This window comes from Otolemur garnettii, unplaced genomic scaffold (genome assembly GCF_000181295.1).
Source record: "Otolemur garnettii isolate 467f Iridium unplaced genomic scaffold, OtoGar3 scaffold00126, whole genome shotgun sequence".
In the NCBI taxonomy this organism is placed as follows: Eukaryota; Metazoa; Chordata; class Mammalia; order Primates; family Galagidae; genus Otolemur; species Otolemur garnettii.
In genome coordinates this window covers 5,962,300-5,989,249 of record NW_003852521.1, presented here as the reverse complement: position 1 = coordinate 5,989,249, position 26,950 = coordinate 5,962,300, and the positions used below count along the sequence as shown (strand labels likewise).

General features: G+C 44.2%; 1 protein-coding gene across 1 annotated transcript in view; it reads left to right on the top strand.

Moving 5' to 3' along the window:
- The first annotated feature begins 673 nt into the window (after positions 1-673).
- Positions 674-26,950, top strand: part of PPP1R14C (protein phosphatase 1 regulatory inhibitor subunit 14C) — a 90,742-nt gene continuing 64,465 nt past the window's right edge. The window contains exon 1 of the mRNA XM_003797879.2: positions 674-1,110. Within this exon, the coding sequence (XP_003797927.1) occupies positions 790-1,110 (321 nt within the window). The 5' untranslated portion in view covers positions 674-789. The remainder of the gene's footprint in view (positions 1,111-26,950) is intronic.

Sequence of the window (26,950 nt, the reverse complement as noted above, 5' to 3'; positions counted from 1 at the left end):
AATTAATAGATACTTGGAAAGGATAGAAAAATTGGCCTGGAAATGATTTCCCAGGCGCGGCGATCGTCTGATTGCACAAACATCGCCTCGTCAATTTTTCTCACAATCCAAGAGAGGAAGTGGCATCCATCGTGGGATGAATAGGAATGTGTGTTTGCTGCCGCGAGGTGGGGCCAGGAGGGGAGGAGACACTTCGCCTCCCGGGAGACGGTGGGGCTGAGAACCTCGGTGAGGAATCTGCGGCGCGGTCTCTTTCCACGTTCCCTTCGCTGCAGTCTCTGCCCCGGGCTGCGCCCCGGAGGGCTTCGTGCGCTCAGGAACCATGGGAGAAGCTCGATTCCGGGTCTCCCAAACAGGAGGCCACTGACACCCGAGCAGAGGACCATCTTCTGGCCACGCCAGTCCCTTCCAGTGGCTACACACAGGAGATTGCTGGTGTCTACGGGCACACATTTCCAGGTCTGCAACTGACTCGCACGCCTGGGGTTCCCTCAGCTGGGGGCGCCAGATCGCGCCCTCCCAGGGCTGCACCGAGAGGGTCTTCAGCGGCGTCTTTAAGGCTCTGGTCCCCGCCTCTCCCTCTCCCCACCCTCCTCCCTCTTGCTGCGGCTCCTCCTGCTCGCCCGCCACCCCTCCTCCCCAGAGCCTGGAGGCCGGGAGTGAGCGACGAGAGGAGCAGGTGCCGGCTAGCCCTTCGCATGCGGCTGCCGGCTCAGAGGTGGTAGCGGCGCCGGGCGCGCTCTGCCCGCCCCTCCTCCGGGCCGCACTTGGGCTCCGGCGCGCGGGGACATGTCGGTGGTGACAGGCAGCAGCGAGGCGGCCGGTGGGGCTGGCAGTGGTGGCGCGCGGGTTTTCTTCCAGAGCCCGCGGGGCGGTGCCGACGGCAGTCCAGGCTCCAGCAGCGGATCGGGCTCCTCCCGGGAGGAATCGGGGCCGGTGGCCACGGCGACCGCTGCCGGGCAGGTTCAGCAGCAGCAGCAGCAGCAGCAGCAGCAGCGGCGCCACCAGCAGGGAAAAGTGACGGTGAAATACGATCGCAAGGAGCTTCGGAAGCGGCTGGTGCTGGAGGAGTGGATCGTGGAGCAGCTGGGTCAGCTGTACGGCTGCGAGGTACCTGGGCGCGGGGCCGGGAGGTCGGGGACTTTCCTGTTGGGCTCAGGGAGTCTCCTCGGCTTCAGCTTCCGAGTGCACACAGCCTTGACTCCCGGGGACCAAGCGCACTAGCGAGGCGCCGCGCGATCTCTCTTCCCTCGGTGCCCTCTGGCGCTGGGGCTCAGCGGTCGGGACGTCCCCGCCTAGGTTCAGCTGCGGGGTGCCAGGGGCGCTGCGGGTCCCGCGAGCCGCTTTGCTTTTCTCGGAGCTTCGGCGCTTCCAGCTGCAGCTACACCAAGCCGGGCTCAACCCAGCTGTGCTTAAGCAGCGGCGGGAGAAACTGCACCTAGGAGTAGGAAAGGACGCGAAGCGGCTTAAAGAAAGGGGGAGGTTCTGGGAGTTTCAGAGGCTCCCTTGGTCCTGAAATTTCCCTTTCCAGCCAGCCCCAGCGTTGTCCCCAGAATCTGTCCTTGTGTTACCAAAGCTGCACGCATTGAGCCTTGTTGAAGCCGATTTCTTTTTTCCTCCCCAAGCTCAGTTACTCCTGTTGTGGGCACAGACAACCTGGGGCAACTCGACGGGAGCCTAGGAGACAGGCTGGTAGCCCTGTGGGTGGCGTCCGAGGGGCTGGGGTCCGCGGTCTGCCAACTTAGGGCCTCCAGCTCCCCTCTCGCCACGACTTAGTGACTTCCCACAGTTCAGGCGCTAAGGTTATACGAAAGTCGGAGGGATGTGTGTACATTTGATGTAGGGAGAAATATTTAGAATAAGCTGTAACATAGATGTGGCCAAAAAATGGCAAAAGCCAGAATGATCTTCCCTGAGAGTCTTTCAAGTCAGTAATTAGTTCTAAATGAAGTATCCCATTCGTCTTAAGGGAGTCGAGTTTGGAAAAGGGTGGAAGCACGAAAGGGTTAATAATTAAGGATGTGACTTGTGAGTTGAAACCAGGTTTGTGTCTAAGCAATTGTCATGCTCTTCAGCAAAATGAAAGCCAGATGAACTCCCTGGCTCTGCCGCTGCTGTGGGGTATTCCGTATTACACACATTTTACGGCCTATTGTGAACACAGATTTTCGCTAACATCCTCATTGCACAAGGAAACAGTGTTCTCATTGCTGACTACTGATGAATGATTATGCTGTAATGAAGCTTGACTGTCTGACTAATGGGCTCGTAAAAATATATTGTCTCTCCAAGCCTCGCTCTTATAAAAACCCAATTTAATTGCATAAATAAAAACTGGCAAAAATAGGAAGTGTTCTTGGGATTTTATAGGAAGTTGGCAAAATTTTCTAAAGAAACAATGTACCTGATTTAAATGGGATTACTGTTGGATGAATGAATGTGCTCAGTCTTGCCTTGGTGGAATCCAATTAATTCTCATTTATTTCCACTAGCCTTTAAGCTCCATTTTGGGTTTGGAGAAGATTTGACTTAACAGAAAAGCTATTGCTGAAATCAACAATGCTTTACTATTGCCTGCTTTATGGGACCAACTAGATGTAGTTTGGCTGATCAAGCGTTCTATCTCTCTATATATCTGTCTATATTTTTTCAGAATAGTTGGGAAAAGTGAAGGTTTGACTGTTCACTGTATTGAATATGTAGGTTAGGTACCTACTTTAAAGGGTGAATATGACCTTGAATCTTTTCCTTATACTTTTCTTCTTGGGTTTTAGATCTTCAAACAGCTGGACATTTGAAAGAGGTTTTTGTGGTGAAATAATACAAGATGCTCTATATGCTGGCTGCATGTCATTAAAACGGAGCCAGTATTTCTCTTCAAGTTGTTTGTTCAGTCATTTCAGGTTGAAGGAATATAAGTCACTGAGAAGGCTGCGTGATTATTATGCTTGATTGTGTATCTCCATTTAATAAACATGTGGATTAATAGCAGCCCAAGAAAGGGTTGTCTCTTTCTATTTCTCCACTGGTAGGGCTCTATTTTTAGCTTTAGGCTCTCTTGTCTGATAGCCTTTCTTTGTTGACAGCTTCAACTGTTTCAGCCTCTGCTGTGTGAATTAAGAGGAGCTAGCCTGGGTGTAGCTCTGAATTTCATGCATAGGCCAAGTAGGAAATGCCCTTTCTACTTAAAATCAGTAATGTTTTCAACTGTTTAGAGCAGGAAATTGACAAAGAAAGCCAATTTGCCAGACTTCATGCTTCAAACTGGCCAAAGGACTGAATTATGTGCTGAGCCGGGGTAGAAGAAAAGCACATATTTAATTTCGAAAGAACTTGTTCCAGGCAGGTTAGCAAATAATCTTTTGGGGGCAGCACCTGTGGCTCAAAGGCACCGGTCCCATATACCAGAGGTGGTGGGTTCAAACCCAGCTCTGGCCAAAAATTGCAAAAAAAAAAAAATATATCTTTTGGAGAGGCATAAAGCAAATGTTTAAAATTAGGAGGGGAATTGGAAAGAACAAATAACATAGAACAACTTTCTGGCTATGGTTTCATTTAGAAGTGTGCAATGGCCAATTTTGTATGAACAATAATGTAAAAGGCAACATTTGTAGAGTAATTATTACGGTCCAAGTGTAAGTGCTTTGTATGGGCTAATTCCTTTAGTCTTCGCAATAATCCTGTAAAGAGGATGACCTTACTATCCTTGTTTTACAAGTAAATGAGGAAACACAGACTCAGATTCTGGAGACTCAGAGCCTTCCTCAATGTTTCATGGCTGGGGAGTGGGGAGAAGGCATATGAACCCAGGCTAGACTCTGCGTCCATTGTCTAACTGCCAGGCCCGCCTGTAACTTGCAAAAGAACAAATGGAGGCCCATCGAGCCTATGTCCACATATTTAAAACTTACAAACTAAGCTAATAGGCATTCACATAAAATTTGTTCTATCACTGACATTGACAACTATATCTTCATAATAACCTGAAAGGCTAGGTTTGGATTTTTTTTCTTTTCTTTTTTCATTAAATCATAGCTGTGTACATTAATGCAATCATGGGGTACAATGTGCTGGTTTTATATACAATTTGAAATATTTTCATCAAACTGGTTAACATAGCTTTCATGGCATTTTCTTTGTTATTGTGTTAAGACATTTATATTCTACGCCTAGTAAATTTCACATGTATGCTTGTAAGATGCACCATAGGCATGGTCTCACCATTTACCGTCCCTTTACCCATCCTCTCCCCTCCCTTTCCCCTTTCCCCTTCTTTTTGGGCTATAATTGAGTTACAGCTTTCATAAGAAAGCTATAAATTGGTTTCATAGTAGGGCTGAGTATATTGGACACTTTTTCCTCCATTCTTGAGATACTTTGCTAAGAAGAATATGTTCCAGCTCCATCCATGTAAACATGCAAGAGGTAAAGTCTCCATCTTTCTTTAAGGCTGCATAATATTCCATGGTGTACATATACCACAATTTATTAATCCATTCGTGGGTTGATGAAATAACAACAGATTCCTCAGAAATTCAAATAATCCTTAGGATTGGATTTTGAATTCAAAATTCAATGTCCCAGAGCATTGAGCTGGAATGCAGTTAGGAAAATCTGCCGTGGCCCAGGTTTCTTCCCTCTTGCTTCCCACCCCTGGTACAGACTCACCTGGTGAAGAGTATTGTGTCCGCTTACACATCCCATCTTGGCATATACTTGCCACCCCTTCACCATACCTGTGGTTCAGGCCAGTGTCAAAGTCTTCCCAGGGGAGAACAAATCTGGGAGGAGCATGTTCATGCCCTGGAAGCTGCTGGATATTTGATGATCCTTCTGGCGACCTGGAGGGACACTGGTTCTGGATGGGTGGGTCCAGTTGGTCCTAGGAAGTCATCAGGAAGACAAGTTTTGGCTGGAGCAGGCCAGGAGTTATGGCCCCTCTTACCCAGTCTAAGGGAGGCATCATTAAACACCACACCATACAGCTTTTTGGATACAAGATGAATGTTTATACTAGATTCCAAGATAATTAGTTACAAGTTTGCAGTTCTTTTCCATTTCATCATTTCACAGGAAAGCTTGTGCAGGTAGTTACATTTTCAGGTAGGAATTCGGTTATAGTAGAACTCTTAAGCTAAATCTATATCTACATTTAAGGTTTCTGTGTTTTTTTTCTTTTTGAGACAGAGCCCCAAGCTGTCCCCCTGGGTAGAGTGCCATGGCATTACAGCTCACAGCAACCTCCAACTCCTGGGCTCAAGCGAGTCTCCTGCCTCCGCCTCCCAAGTAGCTGGGACCACAGGCACCCGCCACAACGCCCGGCTACTTTTTGGTTGCAGCCATCATTGTTGTTTTGGCGGGTCCGGGCTGGGGATTCGAACCCGCCACCTTAGGTGTACCTGGCTGGCGCCTTAGTCACTTGAGCCACAGGCGCCAAGCCCAGGTGTCTGCTTTATAAAAAATGGTTTCTGGTTTTATTACACCACTCAGTCTCCCTGACTCCTCATCCCTCCTGTCCTAGGAAATGATGTTTCTGAGAATTGTCTTTTTTTCTCCTAACGCTCTGCCTTTTGGAATTCAAGAGTTTTAGATGGTGAGACAGAAAGCAATACCTTTTACACTGCTGCCTGACACATGGAGATACAGACACAGGAATTCACAAGGCACCACTTAATTGTACTACCGATTTTAAGGAAAGACAGTATAGAAAGCAAGCTAAAATGTGACTTTGTTAATGTTTAAATACAACATTCTCTTCTGCTTCATTTTCCCCAAATGCTGGTTGTGACCCTTAAATTTACTTCATAATACATGTATGGGCTGTGACTTGCAGTGTAAAGAAGACTACGTCGGAAAGGTCAAGGTCTAAATCCTAGGTACAGGCAGTCCCAGAGTTACAAACATCTGACTCAGACTTACAAATGGAGGCTATTACAGGTACATTTACCTGTTCCAACTAACATACAAATTCAGCTTAAGAACAAAACCACCCAACTTATCTCATTCATAACCAGGGGACAGCCTGTAACAGATTAAGTCCTTAGTATATATTAGGAAAGGTTCACCTTATCCTAGTGACAACCCTGACACCCTATTTTATGGTTACAAAAACTGAGGCAAACCATACAAGTCAAGAAGGTGTGCAGGGCCTGCAGCTGGGAGGTGTAACAGAGCAGTGGCCAGGATGTCAGGCACACCGTCCCCTCTGAGGCTGGGCAGAGCTGGGCACCCCTGCGAATTGCTATAACTTGCATAGCATAGTTCCCCAATGTTCCTATTGTACCTTTTAAATTGACTGGTACTGAATGAGGGGACACCTACCAGTGGGCTTGTTCTTGTACTTGATGAGGTGGCTTCTTTTAAGTTCAAGTCCTCATTTTGTATGTAGTTCCTGCTGCACAACATCAAGTTAGCCCACTTTGCTGCTTTGTTAGTGCCCCTGCTCGAAAGTAGAAACTGTCGCTTAGAACTCTGTTTGGGCGCGGTGGCTCACGCCTGTAATCCTAACAGTCTGGGAGGCCAAGGTGGGTGGATTGCCTGAGCTCACAAGTTCGAGACCAGCCTGAGCAAGAGTGAGACTCCATCTCTTAAAAAACAGCCGGGTGTTGTGGCAGGCACTTGTAGTCCCAGATACTCACTAAGATGAGAGAATCACTTGAGCCCAAGAGTTTAACGTTCCTGTGAGCTGTGATGCCGTGGCACTCTACCGAGGGTGACAAAATCAGATTTTGTCTTAAAAAAGAGAGAGAGAGAGAAAAAAAAAGAACTCAGTTTCTGGTGATCCAGAATGGATCCAAATGGTGATCATTTGGTGAATCTCCATTTGTTTTAATTATTTTGGGAAGAAACTTTCAAATAAAATTGCTTTAAAAAAATCTCTATCAATTCAACCTGTAAAGTACTAAGGAATGAATTAAACATGTTAAAAGTTGATGGATAAAAGAATTCTAAGTTGCTGAAGTAAGAAAAGAAAATGGTACTGAATGTATTTCCCTTCAGAACAGTGGTTTGGGAAATTTGGTGGGGAACAGTACAGTTGTTTAGGGTGTATGCTTTGAAGCTAGATGGACCTGAATTTACATTGCTGCCTATTTATTTAATGGGTGTATGAGATTAGGCAATTTCCTCACCCTCTCCAAGCCTCACTTTCTTAGGAAATCATGGCGCCTTACCAAGGCTGTCATGAAGACTGAGTGGTAAGACTCCAGGTGTAGTACCTGGAACGTAGTAGAGGTGTGGCCAACATTGTTATTGGAGGTATGCACGTGTAAGTGGCCGCTACCTTGGTTATTCTGTATGATGTTGGCACGACAACATGGTATTCACATCTAGTTGGTGCAAGAATTCAGGGAAGGATATATGATGGATATCTAGGGCAGGGGTGTTGGTATGTGCTTGAACTTGATCATGGGCAAATGTTCTCTAAATTTTTCTTCCTATTCTTACATCTTTTCTCCTTCTCAAGGTTTCAGTGGATTTCCACAGAAGTGTAGAGAAGTTAGACCTTAACCATTTGAAGGCAAAAGCTATCTTAATTTTTATCAAATAGTTTCTAGTTCTTCAACTTTTAAGCATTTGTTCAAATGAATGAAAAAGAGTCAATTTTCAGAAAAATGTTTTACGAGTCTCTGATGTTTCAGTATCAGAATTAGTTGTTGGTGTTTCTTTATCATAGGTGTGGTTTTGCTACCATAATCCATATCCGCTTACTCTTGCTTCACTACCGTTTTATGTCAGCACTGTTGAAAAACACACCTCCCTTCATTGACTTACTTGCTCCAACAGGAACTGAACGGTGGTAGTGGCAACTGATTGATTTTCAGGTTTAGAATGAGGGATTTTTTGTTGTTGTTGTTTGTTTTTTGAGATAGAGTCTCAAGCTGTCACCCTGGATAGAGGGCTGTGGTGTCACAGCTCACAGCAACCTCAAACTCTTGGGCTTCAGCGATTCTCTTGCCTCAGCCTCCCAAGTAGCTGGGCCTACAGGTGCCAGCCACCACTCCCAGCTATTTTTTGGTTGTAGTTGTCATTATTGTTCGGCAGATCTGGGCCAGATTTGAACCCGCTGGCTCTGGTGTATGTGGTTGGTGCCCTAGCCATGGAGCTATAGGCACCGAGCCAAGGGATTTTTTTTTTTTTTTGAAAATGTAATCTTCCCTAAGTCTCCCTTCTACTCTTATTCCTTTGCTCCTAATGTGACCCAGCTGTCCTCATCCCTGGAGATGTGTGTTTGCTTCTGGTGCCTTCTGTTTTCCTCCCAGCCTCCAAACAACTTGCTTAGCCCACACTTCACAAAGAAGTCTTCTCTTTTTAGATGGAGGGAAGAATGAAGTCTGAACTGTTTTATTTTCTGCGTGCTCTGTGCTTTGTATGTACTCCTGGCTTTATTTTTTGGTCTACTCTCTTGCTCTGTTTCCTGCACTGGGCTATTTCAAATCTTTTTTTTTTTTTTATTAAGTCATTCATATATAGATCATAAATACATTTATGCTATTATAGGATTCAATGGGTTGATTATTTGTACAAATTGGAATGCTTACATTCTGCTAAGCAACATAGCCTTCACCCCTTTACCTAATTACAGGATTAAGACATTTATGCTCTACACCTGATAGATCCAACTTGTACTTGCAATATGTTCCATAGGTGTGGTCCCCCTACCAACCCTCCCTCTATCGTCCCACCCCGCTCCCTTCCCGTCTTTCTCCCCTTCCCTCCTTCTTCCTTAGGCTATAGTTGTATTTCATTTTTCACATGCATGTGTGAGTGATTATAAATTGGTTTCACAGTAGTACTGAGTACAAAAATACTGGATGTTTTATTTTCCATTCCTGAGATACTTTACTAAGAAGAATATTTTCCAGCTCCATCCATGTAAACACAAAAGAGGTAAAGTCTTCTTTTTTTTTTTTTACTGCTACATAGTATTCCATGGTATACATATACCACAATTTATTAATCCATTCATGGGTTGATGGGCACTTGGGCTTCTTCCATGACTTGGCGATAATGAATTGGGCTGCAGTGAACAATCTGGTGCAAATCTTTATTGCCAAATGATTTTTGGTCCTTTGGATATACACCTAGAAGAGGAATGGCCAGGTCAGATGGCAGGTCTATATTTAGATCCCTGAGTGTTCTCCAAACTTCCTTCCAAAAGGAACATACTAGCTTGCATTCCCACCAGCAGTGCAGAAGTGTTCCCTTTTCTCCACATCCACATCAACATCTGTAGTTTTGAGATTTTGGATGTGGGCTAATCTTACTGGAGTTAGATGGCATCTCAGAGTAGTTTTGGTTTTGGTGTGACCTGTCTTTCCAAGGCACATCTCCTGTCATCTCTGCCCTGCTCACTGGGCGTCCTTGCAGCCTCCTCCTATTCACGCCAGTCCAGCCACTTCCTTCCACTCACTCCGCTCCTTCTTGGCTGGCTTTTCAGTCTCTCCCTTGCAGTTCAGCACAGTCTTTCTCCTTTGTTTCAAAGCACCAATGACCCCACTCCCACGTAAAAACCTCCCCTTCTCTATCCTGTACCCCCCCCCCCCCGGTCCAGCTGTCACCTGTCCTTCTCCTCCTCTTACTAGCTACTTTTCTAGACCTTTCTCCACCCATGACACACACCTTGTCTCTCCATCATGGGGCGATGTCAGCTCCCACTGGCTTCCCGGAACACCTGCTCGTGTCTCAGCCTGGTGGACTTCTTTGAGTTTCCCTCTGCCTTGACCCCCACATCAGGTGTTCCTCAGGCTTTTGTTCTGAAGACTTTGTCTCCTGGTCTCAGCTCTCACTGTGCTTCCATCCCAGCCTCCTGTCTGGGTTTTCTTTCTGGCTTGTTCTCTGCCCTGTTTATTTTGCTTCTGTTCTTTCTGGATGGCAGGGATATTCCTGTGGCTTTGGTTGCTGTTCATATGCTGACAGCTTCTAAAAACTTATTTTTAGCCCCGATCAGTTTTCTGAGTGCCAGACATATTCAGAGAGCTTTGAAATGGACAACTCCACTTAGGTGCCCCAGGGGAACCTCATGCTCAACTGTCTAAAAATGAGTTTCTTTTTCTTTTCTTTCTTTCTTTTTTTTTTGCGACAGAGTCTTACTCTGTCCTCCTGGGTAGAGTACTATGGCATCATAGCTCATAGCAACCTCAAACTCCTGGGCTCAAGTGATTCTCTTGCCTCAGCCTCCCAAGTAGCCGAGACTACAGGTGCCCACCACAATGTCTGGCTAGTTTTAGAGATGGGGGGGTTTCTCACTCTTCCTCAGGCTGGTCTTGAACTCCTGAGCTCAGGCAATCTACCTGCCTTGGTCTCCCCAAGTGCTGGGGTTACAGGCGTGAGCCACCCACCATGCCTGGCCCTGAAAATGAGTTTTTGATCTTCCTCTGCAAACCTGCTGCTCTTCCTCAATTCCCTCAGTGCATGGCAGGTACTCTTGTCCTCAGTTGTCCCAGCAGTATGTGGCATCCTATCTCTTGCATCTCCCTTGCCTGTCACACCCAATAGTCATGAAGTCTTGTTAATGCTTGTCGTTTCAGCCCCGGCGTTTAAGCCTCCCTGTGCTGCCTTAGTCAGGCACCCTGTAATTTCTCACTTGTATTACAGCAATGGCCACACTTGTCTAGTTTCTTTCAAATTACAATTCCTACTCCACACCCCTGACAATTGCCATTGTTACTATTACTGCTTGCACTAACGTGGCTCTCAGCTGGGCAATATATGCATTTTTATTTCCTATAATCAATCCTCACAATAACTCGATAAACTGGGTGTTATTATCTTTGTTTATTTTATAGAGGAAGAAACAGGTCAGTAAAGTTGTTGCATGTCCTTGTCCAAGGTCACACTGATTCCAGAGTCACTTAGCCATGATGCTGCCAGTGCTCTCCACAGCTACAATTTTTAAGGTCTCGGCATGCCCCGTCCTTTGTGAGCTCTCGTTTAATCCTTGTGGTAACTCCTCAAGGTAAGTAAGGAAACTGAGGTGCATACAAAGAGCACAAGCCAAGGGCCCTCATTGTAAGCCACTTGGCTGGGTCATGGCCATGTCTTTAATTTCTGGGCTGAGAGCTTCTCCTCTGTCCCTTCCTCCAGCTTCCCATGGTGCTATAGGCAGCCACATGATGCTGCCAGGGAGTTTTCTAAACTCCCCATGGGACCTTGTTCCCCACAGCCAGTGGGACAAAGCTCGGGCACTTAGCATGCAGCCAGGGCTCAAGGGTTTGCCCTGCCTGAGTCTCCAGGCTTGTCTGGAGACTCCCTTTACTTATCAGCTGAGGTCTCATGTGGATTAGCAGTAACCCTCTGCCAGAAGCACCTCTCTCCCTCCCCTGTCCCCTCTCCCTACCTGTCTACCTCTCACCTGTTACTCAGGCTGACACTTGGCGGTTTCTCCTCCAGGAAGCTTCTCGGATTTGTTTCTTGCTGTGAGGCCGGTTTGGGCCTGGCTAGGCACCCTGCTCTGTAACCCATCTCTTCTCCTTGCTGCACCTTTGTGAAGGTGGACTTGTCTTTGTAGCCCTGGTGACCCTCACACACCTGGCTGCACTTATGTGTCCCTTCTATGGACTGAATGTCTGTCCTCCTCAAATTTCTATGTTGAAACCCTCATCCTCAGAGTGATGGTATTTGGAGGCAGGGCCTTTGGGAGGTCATTAATGTTAGATTAGGTCATAAGTGTGGGGCCCATGGTGGGGTTAGTGCCCTTCTAAGGGGCCAAGAGCCCACAGTTCTCCCTCCCTGCCGTGTGAGGACAAAGCAAGAAACACAGCAAGAAGACACCCACTTGTAAACAGGAAGACGGTGCTCACCAACGACCCAGCCACGATGGCACCCTGATCTCAGGCTTCCAGCCCCCGGTGCTGTGAGACAGAAGTGTTGGTTGTTTGAGCCTCCTAGTCTGTGTTACTCTGTTACAGCAGACCCCGTCTGTCCCATATCTGACTTTGAATGAGAGAGAGAAGCTGGGCGTTAAGAGCAGTGGCAGCATCTTCTAGTTGAGTGATGTGCATTTTAGAGCAATGTTCCCAGAATTAACTGCAGTAACATAATTTCTCTCTCCCTGTATTGAAAACCTGCTCTCACTCTCAGCTTGAGTTATGGTTCCCTTTCACGGTTATGAATTATAACTGTGCACTCCTTTGAACTTGTGAACTAAAAGGAAATTGTCAGGGAATAAGGCACAGATTCATGGGTGATGAAAGTCTTCAAAGGAAGGAGGCACGAATTGCTGCCATTCTTTTCTGTAAATGTAAGTTTTCAGCATGTCCAAAAATACTGTTTTATTTGCACAGGAATTGTTCATTTCTCTGGGAGTGGGAACGCTTGTGCAAGGAGGTAGCAAGTGCTTTCCCATCTGCAGATAAGATTTGGAGCAACCGGCACATATAAGTCTTGATAAAACAAGAACGAAAGCCCAGATTCCTGTCTCTGCTGAAAAGTTTGGGCCAATAAATTCTCATCAGGCTTTTCTGAGTCAGCACTGGCATTTTGAAAATCTGTTCCACTGAGGAAAAGCTTAGAAAAAAGAAGAGAGCGGAGTGTGGATTTATGGTTGAGAAAAAAACAAATAATGACCAGAAAAAGAGTTTTCTCTTTTGAAAGAATCCTTGGGGTAAATTGTGGAGGAGCTGGGGAGGGTTGGAATATCCATTCACTCATTCATTCCACCGACAGATATTTCCAGAGGGAAGGAAAGAGGAATAAGAAGTTTCATCCTAGGCCGGGAGTGATGGCTCGCGCCTGTAATCCTAGCACTCGCTGAGGCCCAGATGGGCAGATTGCCTGAGCTCAGAAGTTCAAGACCAGCCTTGGAAAAAGGGAACTCCCGTCTCTAAAAATAGCTGGGCTTGCACCTGTAGTCCCAGCTACTCAGGAGGCGGAGGTAAGATGATAACAAAGTGAGACTCTGTCTAAAAAAATAAAAAGAAAGCAATTTTATCCTTTTAGTGGTGTAAGGGACAAATGAGAGCTCTTTGAGGGCAGAGACTGTGTCCTTGTCACAGTTGTGTCTATACATGCACCACATTATTCAGCACACAGTGGCTGCATGCACCTTCCTTTATTCAAAGCTTGTGTTCAGGTGATAAATTCACTGATGTCATACTGTAAGACAGTTGATCATCTCTCATTTTAATAGGAATTAAGATCTTAAATAAGAGAAAGTAACCACTTAAGGCTGAAGTTCAGGGGTGAATAAAGCAGGGCAGGTGTATCTTTTCTGATTACGGGAATCTTTGTGCGGTCTATGGAATAATTCATGTTGGCTGTTCCCCATATGACGTGGTGGGAAGGGCCCTGGCCTGTGAAGTGTCTTCCAGCTGGCTGGCTTCTTACCAGCTAGGTGACCTAGGTGAGTCATTTTTACCACTGGGTTTTGTGTTTTGGTTTTCTTTCCTCATTTGAAAAAAGTAAGGGCTTCCCAGTTCTAACCTCTAGAGATTCTGTGATAAAGTGAGCCCTGTATTACAGACAGGGAGATGTATTAAAGAGAGGGTACTATCAAATGCAAAAGAAGTAGAAGTATCTTTTCCTTTCAAGGCAAACCAGAGACAAGAATTAGAATAGTTCACGGATGGGTTGCCTAATTTATGCAGCTAATTTTCTGTAGCTAAGGTGGGAGTGTATTCCATCCTTTATTGGGCATGATGCCTTGTTTAAAGTGACTCAGGGAGGGACTAGGAACACGAGGATCAGATTGAGAAGCCTTCTTAAAATCCACCCTTCCTCCTTCTAAAGGCTTTCCCCAAGTACAGCCTTTCAAATTAAATTGAAATCTGACGGTGTAGATACTTACAGCCACCATAAGTGCTTTTTCTTTGCATTTAATTGGGTTAACCTTTAAGAAGGCATATTTGACTTAAAAATTTTAAGCATATAACTTACAATATTGGTTGCTGGGGGGTGTTTCTCTGTCATTATTTGTCCTTTATCTTGGCAGATCTTAAGTAACTAATGGTGGTATTTATTGTGACTTGAGGGAGGTTTGTGTTGGGATATAAAATGAGCATTTGAGAGAGAAAAATCACAGCAGCTTTAAGGAATAAATCTGAAAAAGGTGAAAGGCACAAATTAGCCTGAATAAGAGCATGAATAAATCCATATTAAGTAAATTAATTTTCACTGGGAAATGTATTCCTGAAATGTCACTTACGGTTAGTTCTAAGAACTAACATGACAGGATAACAAAAAGAAATTAAGATATTTCATGGAAGTTCTGAGTTTATTGTTTTTTGGTAATATTTGTTTTGTATAATGAGAGAATCAAAAACACCACTGGATAATCCCATTCAACCCCCATGAATACTCTGTGATATAAGTAGTTACCCCATTTTTAAAAATGAGGCTCAGAGGGATTGAGTCATGTGTTCGAGTTCAAATTGCCAGTAGGAAGAGGAAGAAAACTCGGCTCTCAGGAACTGTGAAGGCCGGAGCCCCCTCCTCCTCACCCCTCCCACAGCTTCCAAGTATTCCAGCATGTCTGAGAAAATCTTTTCTGTATATTTGGTACATTTCAAATATGCTTCATCCATGTTGAACAATTTATACCATTCTGTTATTTCTTAGATGAGCCATTTATAGGACTCAGTCCTTTCTTTAGGACCCAGGCTGGGTCCAGGCTAACCTATAGCCCAGAACTCTGAGAGGTGGAGGTGGATAGATTGCTTGAGCTCAGTAGTTTGAGAGTAGCCTGAGGGAGAGTGAAAGATCCTGTCTCTAAAAATAGAAGAACTAGCTGGGCATTGTGGCAGGGCTCTGTAGTCCCAGCTACCTGGCTGCCCGAAGCAAGAGGATTGCTTGAACCCAGCATTTTGAAGTTGCTGTGAGCTATGATGATGCCATGGCACTCTACCCAGGGAGACAGAGTGAGTCTTGGTCTCAAAAAAAAGAGAGAGAATTTCAAATCCAAGGGTACGTTACAATGAGTGTGCTGCTTAATTCTCTGACTGCCAGGTTTGCAAAAGGAGTTAATAATGGCGTCCTGCTCTCTGTCTGTCCAAGTAGATGGAATTGGCTCCATGCTCGATCTCCTTTGAGGTCAAATGCTAGAAACCCACTTTGAATAAACCATGAGTTGTGTTTTATCTTACCTGTTTATAAGTAGCAGATATTACTTTTGACATGATAGAGGTAAAATGATGCTTTTAAAAAATAAAATGTGAAAAACACTTAACAACTTGTTTTACTGATACATCATTTCGGTTGTTTTTGCTCAAATCCTCAGCTGCTGTGGCCAATTATCTGTTAGTATCTTTCTCTTCTATTTGATATGTCCATAATGCAACTGGTATTGCTGCTTCACTCATTTCTGCTAGCATTAATGAAATCAAGTCTATTTCAAGCCAAGTAGGTAAGGGGCTGAGTTTTCACATTGGCAACGATGGCTTTTCTGCTTCATTCATATGAGCTAACACTCTACAAAAAAATTCTAATTAAGCTTTTCTTATATTTGCACTGGGGTGTGGCAGCTCTCTAACAAGTCAGGAGAAGATGAGTCATTGAGTTGGTGCTACAAGATGATTGTGCTTGCTATAATGAAAACACCCTACAAATATTACAACTGAAAAAGCAACACGTACTATCTCTGGTAGACAAGTGCCTTTTGTTAAGCTAAAATGTTCCATTTCTTCATCAAACCCCAGATGGTTCAGTGTTTAGTAATGTTATACCAGAAGCAGTTTCTATGGAGGGGTGTTTAGACAATGAAAACTTGTCTGTGTTTACATACACAGAAAGGCCACCTAAACTAGCCCGAGACTCCAAAAGCACTGAGGTTGCAGTCATGCCTTGAACCTCTGAAATATCCCATAATAAACTTTGGAGAGAGATGGATGGTGGTCTGTACTCAGTAAGGAACAAACCCGAGGTTGAGTTAACTCATTGCTGTGAGGAGGAACAAAATGAAGAACCATGAAAAGTTTACTCCTGATACCTTAATATGAACTGTGAAGGAGGACCAAGGATAAAGGAAGTGTCTAAAACATGTAGTAAAATGAAATTCAAGTTCTCCTGTTGGCCATTCGGACCGTGACTCCAAGGGTCAGTGTAGGGGCTGGTGGTTGGTAGGTGGGAGAGGATGAGGACCTCAGCCTTCCTCTTTAGGAATCCAGGCTAGTGACTATCTTCCTCCCTCTGGCCCCACCTTAAAAGGTAAAACAAACAGAAAAGTTCCTAATCATGGCTTCTCGCTAGTGGTGGTAAAGTGTGCGTCATTTGAGCGATCACTGCTGTTTATGGTTATGGTTCTTTTCACCGCAATTGAGAGGGTGTCTTGTTCCATTTTATGTTGCTATAATGGAATATACAAGACTGGCAATTTATAAAGAAAAGAGGTTTACTTGGCTCATAATACTGGAGGCTGGGAAGTTCAGGAAGCATGATACTGGCATCTGCTCAGCTTCTGGTGAGGGCCTTGAAACATATGAGGGTCCTCACTTTATAACACCCTGTGTTGGCCTGAATTCATGTATGACCTCTAGAACTAATGCAGTCTCAATCACCACCATTAGAACCGTACCAAGCCACCCCCACCCATGAGGGTGGATCCCCCATGACCCAAATGCCCCCTTTTGCTGCATCCCCTTAAAGGTTCTGCCATCTGACTTTGCTGTACTGTCATTAAGGTTCCAACACAGGTTTTGGTGGGGACACTCAGACCCTAGCAGAGACATTGCCTTCTAAGATAGACCTTCTCATCTCCCCTGAATGGGGAGTTGGCTTGGTCTGTCTACAAGGATGAAGTAGGCTGCCTTGCCCCCTCACACCTTTCTTTACAGAGTGGTTGTAAGTTGTCATCCATGGTTGACTTTAATTTCCCTTTTTAATATAGCCCTCTCAGGGATGTCTCTATATCTCTATATATAGAGATATAGCCCTCTCAGGGATGTTTTGAGGATTAATAATGTTAAAATCACCCCCTTCAAAGCCTAGCATATTTAGGAAAGTACCATTAGCAGCATCTACTATGCTCTTTCTGTAACTCATTCTGCCTTGCTAATACATGTATTAGCATAGGCAAATTAAAGGTGTGTTCTTTGACCAAAAGGGAGGAGAGGCCTATGGTTGTTTTTTTTTTTTTTTTTTGAATATTTTTGGTGGATTTCTGCCTTGATTGCAAATTTTGACCACACACCAGGTTTTATGACTATGGAACAATCTAGTCAGAACTCCAGAATAAAAAATCTTATTGGGTTGCCTCAAGAGAGTTGCCTTTCTGCAATAGAAGCTATATCACATTCAAATCAAGTGATAATAGATAGCAGCATTCTGGATACAAATATTTTTCATAGGCTATCTTTTATGAGTTCCTCGAAAATAGACTAGGATGATACATAAGAAGTATTAATAGTGCTTTTGAAGTGTCATGATTAGTAATTTTAATTTCATTTATTTTGTGTAATGAACATGTATATCTCCTATAAGAGTAAAACTCTAGATTTTTTTTTTTTTTTTAAAGGGACGGGCCTGGTTATCCCACTCTTTTTATTGTCACTGGTAAGAAAAGGGCAGCCCTCTTTTGCCACAGGGCTTTATAATGTTTAGAACAGTTTAGGTGATGTTTGGCATCATCTCAGATGGGCATTAACATTTTTTAAAAATTGTAAGTGAGGAAAAGAATTAAGCCAACAAATTTGTTCATATTAGATTCTTTACATTTTCAGAATAAACAGTCACAACACTTCTGGAACATACTTTGGTGTCATCATTTTTTGTGGGGTGGAAAGACAGTCTCTGGTGAGGATGGTGGCACCAGCCACAGGACAGAAGGAACATTAGAGGGAGGAGGAGATCACCTACCTCTTCTGCCTGCTGAGGGGCCTGTCTTCTCCCACACCAGCCGTTCCTTTAAGACTGTGTACTGAAGATCTGTGCATTTTATTATATGTACATTAATCCTCAATAAAGTGCTAGAAAGTAATAGAAACAAAAAACCTTCCTCTTTCGTCCTTTCGGCCAGATCTGATGGAGAGGTTGTCTCTACTCTTGGTCTCTATGTTGTCAGCTTCTGCTCCCCTCTCAGCATACAGCTATGTGGCTTGTCCTTCTCCATCAAGAAGGCTCACGACCTCCATGTTGCTAACTTCCAAGTGCCCTGTCTGGTTTCATCCTGTGTGCTCCCACTTTCTAAGCTGCTGTCTTCACTGTCCTCCTGTCAGCTTCCCAGTATCCGTCCATCCTTCCATCTGCCCCTGTGCCATACATCTTCCCCTTCCTCTGACACCCATCTACCTGTCCTTCTATCAGCTTTCTGCCAGGAATACTTCATTTTTAAAAAAAAACAAATAAACATTATTTTTCAGATGGTTCTGGATTTACAGAAAAATTGCCAAGATAGTACAAAGTTCCCACATACTCTGCAAAGGGTTTCACTTCCCAGCAACATCTTACACAGGTGTACTAGATTTGTCACAATTAATGAACCAATCAATATTGATACATCATATTTATTTAGAGTCCTCAGTTTTCCTAGTATTCTTTTCTTGCTCCAGAATCCCATCTGGGGTACCACGTTATGTGTAGTTATCCTGTCTCCTTTGACATCTTTTGGCTATGATAGATTTTCAGACTTCCCTTGGTTTTTATGACCTTGACAGTTTTGTGACGTATGTTATTTTGTAGAATGTCCCACAGATTGTTCTAGTCTCCTTCCTTTGCTTATCTTTAAACTCCCACCTCAACAGAGAAACCTTTGGTCCAACCTGCATCCATTCCCTTAACTGTTGGAGTTCACATGGATACGGTATTAGAACTGTTAACTCAACTCCTGTGGGAAACAACCTTATCAACTAGAATGCAGTGCGTAGGTGCTGTTCCTTTTGCAACAAGTCTTCCCGACTCTACTCAGTTCTGTATATTAGGTCAGCACCTTTTTCTCTACCCCCTTCAGGGAGGTTCTTGCATACATTTATAATATCATTAGCTTGTTTTGTCACATTCCGCTCTCCCAAATAATTTTTAAGTTTTGTATACATCAGGGTTCACTCTTTGTGCTTAAAAGTTCCATGGGTTTTGACAAATGCATAGTGTCATGTATCCACCCCTGTAGTATCACACAGAATAATTTCACCCCCTAAAGTACCTCCTGTGCTTCACCCATTTATTTCTCCTGGAACCATTAATGTTTTCACCATTGCTACAGTTTTACCTTTTCTAGAATGTCATACAACTGGAGCCATGTGGTATATGTAGCCTTTTCAGATTGTCTTCTTTTACTTAGCAATATACATTTAAGATTGAACCCCTTGATTTCAGTTCTTTTCCATGGTGAGTAATATGCCATTGTATAAATGTATCCCAGTTTATCCATTCAGCTATTGAAAGACATTTTGGTGGCTCCCAGTTGCTGATGAGTATGAATGAACCCAGTAAAAACTTTTGTGGGCAGACCTTTGTATGGATATAAGTTTGAAATCAGTTGGGTAAAAGTGTCAGATACACTTTAAGGTGCTAAAGATGCAGGTGCTTGGGATACTTTCAGATCACAAAGTTCCTGTGCTCTGAAAACAAACACAAATAAATCAAATGGTTTCAGCTTGTGAGAAGTAGCCAGGTTGATGGGGCCAGGAAGGGCCTTTCTAGGAAGATCATTGCATTTGAACCTGAACCTGCAGGATGGTGGATGACACCAGCTCTAGGGGCTCAGTTACTATAAAGACCCTGAGGATGGACCCTGACATGCCCAAGGGACTAGGGACAGAAAGAACTGTGAGGTAACATCATGAATAAGAATATTTTGTAGAAAAACTTTTTACTGTAGTGTAACATGCAAAGTAACACATCTAAATACATAGATTGATACATTTTCTCAAACTGAACCCACCATGTAATGATCTTGCAGATTAAAACAATGGAGATGGCTGGGCGCCTGTGGCTCAAGCGGCTAAGGCGCCAGCCACATACACCTAAGGTGGCGGGTTCGAATCCCCAGCCCGGGCCTGCCAAACAACAATGATGGCTGCAACCAAAAAATGGCCAGGCGTTGTGGCGGGCGCCTGTAGTCGCAGCTACTTGGGAGGCTGAGGCAGGAGACTCGCTTGAGCCCAGGAGTTGGAGGTTGCTGTGAGTGTGATGCCACGGCACTCTATCCAGGGGAATAGCTTGAGGCTCTGTCTCAAAAAACAAAAAAACAAAAAAACAATGGAGAGTTGTCAGCACTGCAGGAGTTCCTCTTGTGCCTTCTTCCCATCATTAGTACTCCCACCCCTCACTCCAAGGCCATCTAATTAATTGGCCTTCTTAAATGCTTTTATGTCTATTTCTTTAATTCAACATGAGGTGTGTGAGATACCATGCCACACACCTCGTTCCATGCTGTTGAGTTGTTCATTTTGGTTGCCATATCTATAGTATTCCACTTGTGAATACACCATTTTTTATTTTTTAATCCATTCTACTTTTGATGGACACTTGAGAGGTTTCAGTTCTGGGATATATGAACTGAGCTGTTGTGAATGTTATTTGCACATGTCTTTTGGTGAACGTGTGTCTGTGTTTCTGTTGGATTACACGCAGAGCTGTTACAGCACATATGTTCACCTTCTCTGGGTATTTCCATATGATTTTCCAAAGTAATTGTACTGATCTGCATGCCCCCTGCACTATATGAAAGTTCCAGTGGCTTCATATCCTAGTCTGTGCTTGCTGTTTTCTGACTTTTCATTTTAGCCATCTGTTACGTATAGAGTGGTATTGCTGTGTGGCGTGAATTCACATTCCCCATGACTGATGCACCTCGTCCCCTTTTCCAGGTTTATTGATCCTTTGGGTATCCTCTTCCGGAAATGCCTGTTCAATTTTTTCCCATTTAAAGGAAAAGACAACTAATTTGGGCTTGGGTTGTCTTTAATCAGTATACATCCTGGATACTGATCCTTCTACTTTCTGGATGTGAGTCCTTTATCAGAATTATGTGTTGTAAGTATTTTCTTCCACTTGGTGAGTTGCCTTTTTCACTCTCTCAATGGTGTCTTTTAAGAACAAAAGTTCTCAATATTCATATTGTGTAATTTGTCAGTTTTTTCTTTGTAGTTGGTGCTTTTACACCCTGTTTAAGAAATCCTTATGTGCTCTAAGGTCGTAAAAATGTTCTTCTGTGTTATTTATTTGGTACTTTATTGTTTAACCTTTTATATGTAGATCTGTGATCCATCTGAAATTCACTATGGTGTATGGTGTAATGTAATGATTAAGATCCATTTTTTCCCACTTACACACTCACTGGACCCGGCACCATTCATTGGAAAGATCATCCTTTCCCACTGCTTTGCACTCACAATTCAGGGGATGCTGTGAATGTTTGTGTCCCTCTAAAATTCTTATGTTGGAATCCCAGTGTGGTAGTATTAGGAGGGGGATCTTTAGGAGGTAATTAGGTCATGAGGGTGGAGCATTCACGAACAGGATTAGTGCCTTTATAAGAGAGAGCTTTCCCTCTCTCTTCTCTTCACCATGTGAGGACACAATGAGAAGATGCCATCTGCAAGCCAGGAATCTGGCCCTCAGCAGATGTGGGATCTGCTGGTGCCTTGATCTAGGACTTTGCAGGCTCCATAACTGTGAGAATTAAATTTCTGTTGCTTAAGCTACCAGTCTGTAGTATTCTGTTGTAATAGTCTGAACTGACAAAGATGGGGACCTTGTGTGTGTGGTGCTACATAGGTTCTAGTGAGTGTTTTAATGTTGGGTGGGGTCTTCCTGTCTTGGTCACATATTCCATCTCCACTCCTGGAAATGGCCCAGGTACTGTAAATGGACAATGAGTATCAGCTGTTCAATAGACAGGTCTGAACTTGCCTTTAGGCAAGAATTTTTAAAATCTTTAGGCTCAGGCTCCAAGAAAAGATACTCAGATTTCATTTACGGGAAGAGTGCACTCGACTGGTTAATTGCATTTCTTCCATCGACCCAAATATGGTTCTGAACCGGTTCTACTGGCCAACGTCCTTAGGGAAGGCCAGGTGACCCCAGACCATTCAGCTGGTAGTAATGTATCTATTTGACAATTCAGCCAGTCACCCTGAAAATACTTTTTATAGGCCTACTATGTGGTAGGTATAAAGTAGGACTAAAAAATGGAATCATTTTCAGAGTGTCTATTTTTAATTTTAGAACATTTGTTGTTTTTTTCTTTACAAGTTAAACGCTCAGTGCGAGAAGGGTAATTTTGAGAGTTTTCTTCTATTTCTGGGATAGCTTTATTGCTCTATTATAGTTATTTAAATTTTTTTATGTGACATTCTGGGTAAAAGGCAATAGGGCTAAGAATTAAAGCTTTTATGTTGCTATCTGACTATTTTCAAACAAACAAACCTTACAAAAGAACAGAGATTTTTTAAAAAGTTTAAAGCACAGAATGTCATGCAGTGAATCCAGCGAGTGGTTAAGTACTTTTCTCATTTTCAAAATTTAGTGTCAGACTGAAGACCAAATTCAGAAAAATAGAAAAATGCATTTCCAGTATATTAGAGTGTATTTTGGATGTGTCAATTGGTGGCTTTTCATCAGATGGCATTGCAAGTTGGTCACCTGCTGAGCGCTGCTGTTGCTCCTGGTCACTGCCCATTGGGGGACAGAAGAGTCCCAAGAGCTTCTTCTGTGGCCCCCTCTTGCTTGGTGACACCAGAGCCTGGGTTCATGTCCCAGGGCCTCTCAGCTCCTTCCCCCCTCCAGGAATGTGACTGAGGAGTGGCAGGGAGTGGGCAGGCGGCCCCAGCTGGGGCCAGCCCCGGGCATCAGCTGTTGAGGGGGGCTGCCTGCAGCAGCGCTGCTTGTCACCAGTGCCTGTTTCTATGGTTGCCCCGAAGCCTTTTGTGGCCACTGGGAGAGGCCGTGTCAGAGCTGGGCCTGCCTCGGAGGAGGAACTAGACTGCTAAGGGGACAGGGCCTCCGGTGCTGCTGACTATGACTCTGTGACAGGACTTTGATTCTGTTTGTTATTTAGTTAATGTTGTCTCCCTTTTCTTTATTTTTTAGTTTGTTTCCGTGGTGAGTATTTTATACATGTAGTGAAACCTCACCTCCCCAGAAGTCACGAATTTGGTAACCTCAGCCACTGGAACACGGTGAAAACCTGAAAGTAAGCCGAGGAACAGCTTTGGCAGCCTGAAGAGCTGCGGACTCCCCAGCTGTGCTCTGCGGTTGTGGGTGGGAGCCTGAGGCTTCCCCAAGAGCTGGCTTATTCTTGCTTTGGCCACAATTCCAAGAAGTTTCCTGGCTCCTCAGTTCACTAGATTCAGAACTGACAAAGCTGCTAGATTCAAGTACTGGGAGAACATGTAGAAGTGACAGCTGACAGGCTGTCAGGCAGGGAGGGCAGAGGAGCTATAAAAAGCTCAGAGACTGGAGCGTCTTAGATGCTGTATAAGGCAAAGGGAGTTGGCGGCCTGGGAGGCCTGTGGCAGGACATCTGATCACGGGAGCGACCTGAGTGGCTAAAAAAACATCGGATGGTGTTGGGAGCCTCTGCGTCAGAAGGCAGACACATGAGGGCTCCACTCAGAGAGATTTTCAGAAAAAGAGCTTAAATGTTGGTTATCAGAAATAGTTTGCTTGTATAGAACCACTGGATTCCTTAAGATGTTAAATAGATAAAATAATTCCCCTTTTCCTTCTGTCTCCCCTCCCCCTCCTCTCTCCTCCTTTAGCTTTCCTCCATCTTACCTCTTCCCTTCCCCGCCTTTCTCCCCTTCTCCTTCCCCTCCTCCTTTCCCCCCCTTCTCCTTTCCCCCTCCTCTCCCCCTCCCCCTTCAACTTTCCTCCTCCCCAGCCCCTCCCCCATACAGTACAGTTTCCCACTTGCCCTGCCTTGGAGGTTCCCACACATGGTAAACGTTTGACACTGGCTCTGGGGAGAAAGAAACCCGGATCTGACTCCTTGGTGTGGTGCTCTCTCCACGGTCAGGTGCCCGAGTGCAGGGCAGGGGGCAGGGTTCCCTCCACACAGGTGCCGTCCATGTGAACGTCCTCAAGCACACAGAGAATGGTAAAATGAAATAAAATAATTAGCAAGTGAGGTTTTGAGTATTTTAATGACTGCTTTTAATAAAATTAAGTAACTAGTATGTTTAAAAAATTTAATAATACAGCTTATTGAACTCAATATATTTAAAATCATATCAACATAGAACCAATATTATTAATAACATCTTATGTTCTTTAAAAATATATAATCTTCCATTACAGTTAGGGGTGATCTTATGACCAATTTTGATCAAGGAGATGAAAATGGTATTCATTGCATGGAGCTTCTGCAGGGTAACTTAATGGTAACCGACTCAGCTGGCATGGGAACTTTTATCCTTTCCCTTCCTTCCTTGGGTGTAAGCAGAAGAGAAAAAATGATTAAGAGCAAAACAACCAAAGAGAGCTCACCCATGACATCTCTGAACCAATGCCAACATCCAACTATCTTGGACATCTCTGTATGTAGCAGGAATACCTTGTATTTGATTCCCATAACTGCTGTTGTAAGGTTGTTGTCATGTAAGCAGAGAGTGAATGAATAAAAGGAGGGCCCAGGACAAGTGAATTCTGAGCGTAGAAAATTCTAGGCAAACAAAATCGAAGTGACAAGACCTGAGGGGGAAGGTATTGAGCATAGAATCCACCCAGGTAGACTAATCACCATTGCCATATAAAAGACTTCCCCAAATCTTAGTGGCTTTAAAAATAGCTACCACTTATTTTGTTCACATATCTGTGATTGGTGCAGCATTTTATTGGGGGAAACTCATCTCCGCTTCATGAGGACTTAGTTGGAGCGGCTGACTGAGGGCTGGAGTATCTGTTTTCAGCATGGCTCGTCCAGGAAACTGTCAGGGCAATGGGTCACCGTGTCATCTCCTCACCACGCAGCCTGAGCTAGCATTGAGCTTCCTTGAGTGTGTTGGTGACTGGGTTACAGAGTGAACATCTCAAGGTAATCGGGAAGAACTTGTGTTGCTTTTCATAACTTCACCTTGGACGTCACTTCAGGGTTCCTTCTGCTTTAGTCACAGTCCTCACCAGCTTTCAAGGAAAGAAACATGGATTTTACCTTCTGAGGGGAGGGATGTCAAGTCAAGCTACCTTGAGAGAGAGGGAAGTGGAATGGGAAATATTGGTGGAGCAAGTTTTGGAAAATCCGATCTGCCCCACAGGAAAGAATAAGAGCGTATGTGTGATGAGAAGCGAATCCAACACATATTTATTGCCCCTTTGTCATATGCTGGAGGCTTTTAAAGCACCTGTGATAGAGAAGTAAACAAAAGAGACAAAAATCATTTCCCTTTCTCTGGGTTTTACATACTAGTGAAATGAGTAAGACGAATGATAGGAAATGAGGTTAGACAAACAGAACCTTGTAGGTCATGGTAAGGAATGTGAATTTGTTTCTAAGTCTAATGGCTTTTATGTGGAGAAGAGATAAGATATTACATTGTTATTGTTATTTTATTTTATTTTTTGCAGCTTTGGCTGGGGCCGGGCTTGAACCTGCCACCTCTGTTATATGGGGCAGATACCCTACTCTTTCAGCCACAGGCGCCACCTGTTGTTGTCATTTTTGTTCTTCTTTTCCTTCTTCTTCCTTCCTCCTTTCTTTCCTCCTTTTTCTCCTCCTCCTCCTTTTTCTGAGACAGGGCCTTGTTCTGTCATCCAGGATGGAGTGCAGTGGTGTGATCACAGCTCACAGCAGCCTTGAACTCCCTGGCTCGAGAGATACTCCTGCCTTAGCCTCCTGACCAGCTGGGACTGCAGGCACCCACCACCAATCTGGCTAATGTTTTTTGTTGCTATGAAAGTTCACTTTTCCTTAGCATGTTTTTTCCAAATATGCTAAAACTTTCTTTTTCATCCGTTTTTGGATTCATAGCAAAATTGAGAGGCAGGCACAGTTCCCATATAGTCCCTGCCCCCACTTACAGGCAGCCTCCCTCACCGCCAGCATTCCCCACCAGAGTGGTCCATTTGTCACAATCGATGCAACGCCACTGACACACCATTATCACCCAAAGTGCATGTTACTCACTCTAGGTGTCGTGCATTCTGCGGGCTTGGCGGACCGGCGAAGACCCCAGTGGTAGCATCATCCAGAGCAGAGTCCCTGACCTGAAAAATCCTCTCCTGCCTGTGTTTGACAGCTGGTTTGTAAAATTTCTAGAAATTTAACAGTTGTCTCTCGTGAGCTGGTACAAGCCAGCATCACACACTGCTGCACACACCTAGTATCTTGTAGCCGAGAGATTCTTTGCAATTTTACTTGAGCGTAACACTCTGAATTCTATTCTAAGACACAGAGGCTCACAATTAAAAGAGACCCCAGAGATCATCCTCTCTGCCTGACACATCAATTCCATCTGCAGTCTGGTGAAAGGAGATTCCAGGGCCACTGCTGCTCAGATTTCTCCTGTCCCAACACAGAACCCGTGATTGACGTACACATTTGAAAGTTAAGGGACTTTCTTCAGGCTGCAAACCAGGACTGGAATTTAAACTCTTTCTCCTGTCCCTCTCTAATTTTATTCTCATGCAGACAACACAATTCCTGATTTCCTAATTCAGCCCAAGACGTGTTTTGTTTAAGTAGGGATAATGTAAAGAGCACACAACCATGTCATTAACTAAAATCAACAACAAATCTTTATTAGCACTTACTATGTGGTAGGTGTTCAGAATCGCTCCTTTCTTTTGCTAAAGAGTTTAGTTTACTGACTCATCACCTATATAAAGGACATTCATTGCAGATAACCTATACAGACACTCATAGTATGGTACTTTGACATTCAGAACTGAGGGTTCCGGTTACCATGGATAGGAAATATTAGACTCCCGCAGGCCCGTGAGACTGAATAGTTCTGTAGGAGATCTTTCTAACCCCCAGTGTTGGTGCTTTTATGGCAAGGGAAAGTTATTTTTTTTTTTTTTTTTTTTGAGACAGAGCCTCAAGCTGTCCCCCTGGGTAGAGTGCCGTGGCATTACAGCT